The 8,357-nt window shown below is 37.0% G+C and overlaps 1 protein-coding gene across 1 annotated transcript in view; it reads left to right on the forward strand.

Annotated features, from left to right (window-relative positions):
* Positions 1 to 3,273: 3,273 nt before the first annotated feature.
* The window catches only part of mettl22 (methyltransferase 22, Kin17 lysine), an 88,487-nt gene continuing 83,403 nt past the window's right edge, over positions 3,274 to 8,357 (forward strand). Inside the window, 3 exon segments of the mRNA XM_062439380.1 lie at positions 3,274 to 3,313; positions 3,345 to 3,364; positions 7,745 to 7,886. Coding sequence (XP_062295364.1) covers positions 7,781 to 7,886 — 106 coding nt within the window. The 5' untranslated portion in view covers positions 3,274 to 3,313; positions 3,345 to 3,364; positions 7,745 to 7,780.

An 8,357-nucleotide genomic window follows, 5' to 3' on the forward strand; every position in this document is an offset into this window, starting at 1 on the left:
CCAAATATACTCTCAGCATACAAAGAAGTGAGATGTCGTTCTAAAACTGATCAGTCATTTCCACATAAAGACAAAAGACATATTTACAACATAAAAACATAAAATTATGGGGGGTGGATGGCAGCATACGGAGGATGTCCAGAATTCTGATAGCTTGCGGGGAAAAAACTATTGAGGAATCATGTGGATCTTGCCCAGATGCTCTGGAGCCTCCTTCCTGATGGCAAGAGTGCAAAGAGGTGCTGAGAGAGATGACAATAACAGATTTGGAAAAAGCCAATTTTTTAGGAAGAGGAAGACTAATTGTGGAAATCACCTCACCAATATACACAGATAAAGGAAAGAAGAAGTCCTAAAAGATAATGAAGATGTGCATAGGAAAAAGGAAGGCTTAGTTCTGGATATGGAGTTCACATTGACTGAATTGTAAAAAGGGCATCAGAGGGCAGCAGGAATTGTGCTCCAGGGCTAGATCAATTGAGTTATGTCATGTTCAGGCATTTACCAGAGGGTTTACTAGAGGTTTCAACAAGATATGGACAGAAGGACAATTACCGCTAAAGTGGAAAAAAGCTTTAATCTTACCATTTGCTAAACCAGGGAGAGATCTGGCAAATGCTGAAAATGATAAGCCAATAGCGCTAACCTCACACCTATGTAATTGGATGGAAATAATGATTATCATATTTTTAGATAAAAGAAGTTTGATCAACAGGTACCAGAGCAGCTTTAGAAAAGGCAGATCTACAGCAGATACAGATTTAATCAAAGTAAGTAATGAAAATGAAAAGACCCTTTAGCACGAAGGAGGTAATGATTATAATATTCTTTGACATTGAGAAAGCTTATGATTCCATGAGACAAGAAGGTATTTTAATAAAAATGAATAAGCTAGGGATAGATCGAAGGTTGTAAAATGGAATTGAAGCTTTCCTTTCAAATAGAACATTCAAAGTTAAAGTTGAGTCAGAAATCTCAGGAAGCTTTGACATTATAAACAGGATATATCGAGGTAGTAACGTAAGTGCGATTCTATTTAATCTTTTTTTTTGTGTAAGTTTTCCAAGTTTATTGTTATTACATACAATACAAAGAAGGGAAAAAAATAAGAAAGAAACATTTTTCATTTAGCAGCGAGACAACCCAGTGTTACAAACCTCATTTTCTTTGCAGGTAACCCATCTATTTTATTTCCTAGTATACACAAAGTAGAACTTTTACTAGAGGGAGTTCACTGCAGGGCATTCCAATGTTCTGAAATGTGTACAAGAAGCAATAAACAGTGTAGAAAAAGGGTCTTATTATTGGGGATTCAACATTTGCAAAGTCATGTACATACAAATACAATAACGAATATACACAGAAGATCCACATAGAAAATATTGAAAAACTATTGGGAATATGAAACATTTTCTGGTAAGGCTTTTGGGTGGGACATTAACAAGACAGTAAAACATTACAAACTAGACCAAATACAGCACTGTCCAGTAGGTATTAGGACTAGGGATGAGGATTGATAAGATTGATAAGATTCAGTTTTTTAAATCTCCACTGTTTATCAATTACCTTACATGCTGATGAATATTTGAAACATAACTGGTAAGGCTATGGTGGGTAAGATAAATGGTCTGCAACAAAACTCAGTAGTGGAGTGCTCTGTTGTTATTAATGTTAACGTTATATATTAATGTTACATATCCAGCAGTGGAGAGCAGCCTCTCTGCTGCACTGTTCAACACTCTGAGTAGGTGCAGGGTTGTTGAAGTGAGACAGACTGAACACTGAAGTATTTTCTTCATCTCAGACTTGTTTAATGCTGCAGTGTGTGTTGGTCAGCTGGTCTTGTCTGTTACTGCTCACTGCTACTGTTCTCTCACCGCTCTGCTGCAAACATTAGCCTAACAGTGTAGAAAGTTCAAAGTAAACTTCACGTTTGTCTCGCAAAGGTAATTATTTAATCATTAAATCAAAACATGTTTGCAACCACTGCCGTTTTTGAAGAAACTACAAGAGAACTATAAGAGAACTATAAGACAGCTGAAGATAAATAGCGTGTTGGGTTGTGGACAGTCTGGAGGCTGCACTGCCCTCACAGATAAGTTCCGCCTTTTCCGTTCTGTCAACACCATATGCCTGGGCATCAAAAAGAGGAACTGATAAGCTTGGAGGCATACGATCCTGATGGATCAGACAATTTGGTACTGGTTCTCAATTCCCATCCCTAATTAGGAGCAGCATTTCTCCATAGATAGTTCCACAACCCAAGTAAATCTTCAAATAATAGAAAAGAGGAGAGAATGGTCAGAGATGAAAAATAATATTGGACATATGGTTCAAGAATATTTGAAGTTGAGTTGAGATATAATTATCTGAACATTTTTACAGATGGATCAAAACACTCAAGTAATGAACATGTAGGCATAAGATACATTACAGAGTTTGATAAAGGGATTGTATTTCAAACAGGTTATCAGTATACACAGCAGAGCTTACAGCAATAATCACCAATTCTCACTGGGTAGAGGAGGTTAAACCAATTAAAGTAGTGGTATTTTCAGAGACTGCAGCTGCAATACAAAGTGAAAAGAAAATCAGGACAAACAGAGATGATCTTTCAATGGAGGGTTACTATGAGTTTATTGAATCTACAACAGCTAGAAATAGATGTTCACTGTTGTTGGATAACAGCTCATGTTGGAATAAGGGGAAATGAGATTGCAGACAAACTTGCTAAAATGCATTAAACAAATATGAAAAATAGAGATTAGTTTTGGGAATTCAGAAGCTAAATCAATAATTCAACAGGGAATAATGGCACCTTGGCAGGAAACCTGGGATAACGACAGAAGTCAAAAGTTTGTCAGAGTTAGGAGTAGTTGAGGTTAATGTAGGACAGTTGTTCTGTCCTACATTAACCTCAACTACTCCATTATATATTTAAATATATTTAATTTAGATTAAGTTTAGGACATGATCCAATGCTATCTATACTGAGTAACAGAGTGATAGAATTGGAAAGGGAGTGGATCATTAAAGGTATGTTAAACATAGGGGTCAACAACAGGTTTAAAAGGGTTATATTAAAATACTTAAATGAAACAGGTTTAATATCCAGAATAGAATATATCTTCAGCATAGTTTTTTTGTTTATTAAATCTTGTAATTAATGTCATGACGTTACACACTCCGATACAGTAGGTGGCGGCATGTATCTTTAACGTTGGTTTGTAGTCCGCCAGAAAAAGAAGACGACTTATTGCCTCTCCTTCAGCAGAGGTTCAGGTTCATTATAACGCTTCCTAGGATACATTTTCGTTATCTGGCATTCACGTTTAGTGGTCATACGACGGTGGTTATCAACAAGGTAAGTTTACTACAATTACAAACATCACAACAATATTCGACAAATGTGAATATGGTAAACACATAATCCAGGTTTAAATGCTACACAGGAAGGACAGCTGTCAAAATATCGCCCATGTGCGGATGCGTTATTTAATTACCAGTAATGTTAACAGAGTCAGTAGACTTACTTTCATATCTTATAAGTGCAACAAGTGTAGGACTTTAGTGTTTCAACCAGTGTTTCTTTGTTTTAAGATGATATAATAAAAGAATAGAGAAAGAGTCACAACTTTTAGTCCCATGCTCCAGTACATGTACTTAGTCCACTGAAGCACAATATGAAACATACCTGGCAGATGAGATTAATGGCTGTTTTAAAAGGTTTACTGTGTTGATTAATGAATGAATTTGTAAGCATTTTACAGTCTCCTACTTGTATGACAATAAGGAACTGGGGTCTGGAGGGCAGCCCTCTGGTAGCTCTGTGAAAGACGGATCCCTTCCCATCCTAATCACTGAGCAGGCACAGGATTTTTGAATCTTCCAATTTCTGTTTTGTGTGTGTGTGATTTCCTACCCATTTAGGACTTCAAAAAGTCTACATCTTAAAATTTAGACTTTTTAAAGTTTATTTTTATTTTTAATCTTACAGCATAAACAGTGTAGTGGACCACAGGACCACCATTTTAGTTTGAAAAGACGACAAAATTTAGAAGACAAAAAAATGAATCAGATTATGACTGTGTAGCCAGTAATACATTCAATTTGATTAAAAACATAATTATTTATCATTCTAGATTGTTTCACAACTTGCCTGGAATGAAGTAGCCTATATTTTCTTTTAAAAGAAAACATTGCCAAATCTCAGAAAACGTTGTTGTCAATTTATAGGGAAAATAAATGAGTTGGGCACTAGTTTGCATGATTAAAGGGTCACTGTAGCCCTCAGGAAGCCCAGTAGAACAGGAGTGAATCTAATATCATAGGAAAAAAAACCCTAATAAATGATTGGTATTACCATTAAATGTCATTAAAACTCATAATTAAACATCACATAAATCTTTTTGGCTTAAGTGCAGTCAGGTAATAGTGCACTATTGGGACTGCTCTTCCCTGTCTGTCTCTGTGCCTGTACTGTATATGTCTGCTTATCTGAGCCTCCTGCATCTTCTTCCTTTTCTTCTTCACCATCTTCTATCACATGTTCAAACTCATCCTCATCTCTGTCCATCATCTGACAGCCCCAAAACTAAATCTCCCTCAACTATCTGGTAAATAATCCTCCCTGGGTTAGTTCTGTATACTACAACAATGTTGAGTCATTCAGTACATTAAAGTGATCCTGGAGTCCACTAGAATGGACATTCATAAAGGAGCTATTGTTTAAAATAATCGAATGCTTTCAAAACTTAATATACCATTCCTGACATAAGTTAATGATGGTAAAAAAAAACCAATAGATAAATAATATGACTTGTTGCTCCTCTTTACATAAAATGTGCTTTCTGCTATGGCATCCATTTTGGATAACGTTAGCCTCTGAGTGACAGCATAGAATGCTCAAAGTGTACTTCAAATAAGTCTTGAAAAGGTAACGTTAATTATCAAATTCCAAATCAAAAAATCCTTGCAAGCACTGCCTTTTTTGAAGATGAATTACAATATAGCACTTGTGTGTAGACTGTAGACTGTCTGGGTGCTGCAATGCCCTTGCAGCTGAGTTCCATCTTTTTCATTCTGTCAACATCACCTGTATGCATTTTTAACAAAGGAGGCAGACAATAATGTACAGGCTACTCGCCTTTGAGTTAGATAGGCAGGGAGAATCCCGCACAGGGCAATGGCTTGAGTGCAAGAGGCAAAATGGTGGACATATAAAGAGAACTGGATACAGTGTTGGAGGTGGGGCCCCGTTCATTCCTATTAAAGTTACTCAGTAGCACATGAAGCCAAAAAGATACTTCCCGCAATAAAGAAATCACCCAAATGAAAACATACCATGGATGTTCTATGGGCCCAATGCACCCATATAGCATGCTTTCTAGCTGGCAGAGACTGCTAACTTCAGGTTTAGCCCCCTACTTAAGTTGAATGGGGATAAAACAATTAAATTGTGTGGCTCTTATATAGTTTTGAAATGTGATTTGACAGAATGGTTTAAATTCTGGTAGTGTCTTAGGGAGCACTTACACTAGGCAAACAGTGCCGTGCCCAAGCACGTTTGAGCCCTGAAGCCTAGCCTGAAGAAACTAGTGTGATCGCTCCGAACCGTGCTCCGGCACGGTTCAAGCCAACCAGGCCTAGTGTGAGTGTGCCCTTAATGAGCTCACAGTCAGGGACTGACTGCCTGACTTGAACGTCTTTCAGGCTTTTGCCTGAATTTAGTTTAATGTATAAACTAGGTTTGTAATATTACCTTTACTTGCATTCATCTGATTTAATGTGTTTTTTATTTACCATCTGAAATCCTGTAGGGTCCTAAAAGTGTAAATGTAGGTTCCTGGCCCTCCTCTGGTAACCCTGTATTTAACACAGATTTAATGCAACATTTTATGAACTGGGTAATTCCCTCAGGCAAAGTTGGCAGCAATGCAAGTGTGGACATAATTGTCTGTGAGTGAACCCTAAGCCTTTGCAACAGGAACACACCTCAAATTCCTTGAGTCTGTGAGTGTGGACTTTGTGATTGGGCCCAGGGGCGGACTGGGACAAAAAATTGGCCCTGGCATTTTGGACCGGACCAACCCACTACATTCGATAACGCTCACCTTTTCGGTCTCTTGAATGTGTATACCAACTGTGCAACTCCAGAGGTGTTCACAAGTCATTTTTTGCAAGTCCAAGTCAAGTCTCAAGTCTCTCGCCAACACTAAATCAAATTCAAATTCTGACCTCAGAGCTCATACTGTCCTTCATATAGGACAGTATGAAAATTGATCAATTGTAGGTTCACTATAGTGAATCTACTGCAATGTGATGTGAAGAAACACACACTAAGAATTATTAAAATTTTCATCAACAAAAAATAATTATTTTAACAATGTTGTAAAATACAACAAAATGAACAAAACACACCAACCATGGTGCAAGAAAATGAGAAGTTATACTAACTTAAATTGCGCAACTTTGTGTTTTTTAATAATTAGACGAACAGGCAAAGGTTAAGGTTAAGGCAAAAACAACATCAAAAATGTTAATATATAAGCCAACTTGTTTTTACTGTTGAGTGTGATATCCTTCCACATTTCCACTAACTAACTGGCGTGTGAAGGTAAAGGTAAACGTAAAAGACATTAGACCCTTCATATAGCACCTACCTGCAGCTCTGCAGTGCTGGCCTGCATCACCCTCACCACTGTTAGCTTCCAGCTCAACTTCATCTGATCTCTAATATGAAAGCAGTGGACATGAATAAAGTATAGAAAAATACTGATGGGAATGTCAAGAACAAGAGAAAAACACACAGACAGACTAACTCCTTTCTAGGTGTGGGAGAAAAATCATGTTATTTTACAACCATACTGTATTTAGTGTCAAATCGCTTTTGGAAAGTCTGCCATATTTTCGCCAGCCAACGTTGGATAGTAACATTAATAGTAACAACGTTTACCTAGCAGAGTGTACTAGTTGTTGAATCAGCTTAACATCAACAAGTCTAACATTAGACAGAAAATATAATTATCCTTCTCGACAGAATTATTACCAACTCACATTTCCTTTCTTTTTTTTTCTTTCCCATGAGAAAGAAATCACTTAAACTCATCTTAACATCTGTTTCCCGCTTCTGGGGCTGGTGACAAGATGCTGTATTGTGCTTTCAAAATAAAAGCAAGTGAGTTAAAGATTTAAAGAAATAATTTTAAAAATAACTTTTTGCCGAATGCAATACAGGACCAAAGCGAAAGTGTTTAACAATGTGATTGGGCCAGCCCAGTGTCAACCGGGCTGCTGATCTACTGGTTTTATGGGTCGGTCAGACCAATATAATTTTTTTTTAAAAAGTGTCGGGACTGTTGGCCCAAATAGCACATCGGCCCACCGGGAAAATGCCGGTATGCCAGATGGACAGTCCGTCCCTGATTGGGCCTATATGTCACTTGTGCTTCACTTTCTGTTGCCCATAAGCAAAACTATAAATGAAATATTAAAGCAGAAATACATTTTCCAAACATTAATTTACAAGGATATGCATTTTCATGAATATTGTACATTGAATGTAGGACATAATCATTACTTTTTGTTTCCACTATGTTGTGCTATTACCTTGGGAGGCAGCTGGTTTTGTGATAATCCATCTTGTCATGCTTCAAATTATATGCTTAAATTGCATGAATTGAAAAAAATGTGTTGTAACTGCTAATCTGTGTGTACCCGAACTATGTGCACCTAATCTCTCCAGATTTTGGGAAGCAGATGACAGGCGTGCTCCACTGCCATGGACCAGATCTCTTTTCATCATAATAGTGTGCTATCAGATGTTCACTTGCTCTTGCCTAATGCACAGCACTTAATGACACGCCTCAACCAAGTTGGACAGCCTGGTATGTACATTTTTAGTTTTAGTTTTAAAACTTGAACTGTAATGTGTCCCTGTTCTCTGGTTTGTGTGCACTCTGTACTCTGCCAAAGATCATTTGTAAGGGAAGAAACAACTTTAACTGAGTGATATGTCTTCTTTAAAAAAATTCAGGTGGTTACGTCACATACTCCCAATTGTATCATATCAATAATTTAAGCATATCATTTTAATAGTTTTAACCAGGACCTTCAGTATTTTGATCAAGAAGCTTCTGAAAAATAAAATGTGCCAAATTTAGGACAGGCTTGGGGAATAACAGAATACATGTAACAGCGTTACATAATTAGGATACAAAAAAAGGTAACTATTCCTCTACAGTTAGAGAAAAAAAGACGTAATCTGATAACACGTAGTTTTATTAAAAATTGGGATTATTTAGCAGGATTACAATTTTTAAACACATTTTACAATGTACTGTAAAAGTCCCAAACAT

The sequence above is a fragment of the Scomber scombrus genome, chromosome 18 (genome assembly GCF_963691925.1).
Source record: "Scomber scombrus chromosome 18, fScoSco1.1, whole genome shotgun sequence".
Taxonomy (NCBI): Eukaryota; Metazoa; Chordata; class Actinopteri; order Scombriformes; family Scombridae; genus Scomber; species Scomber scombrus.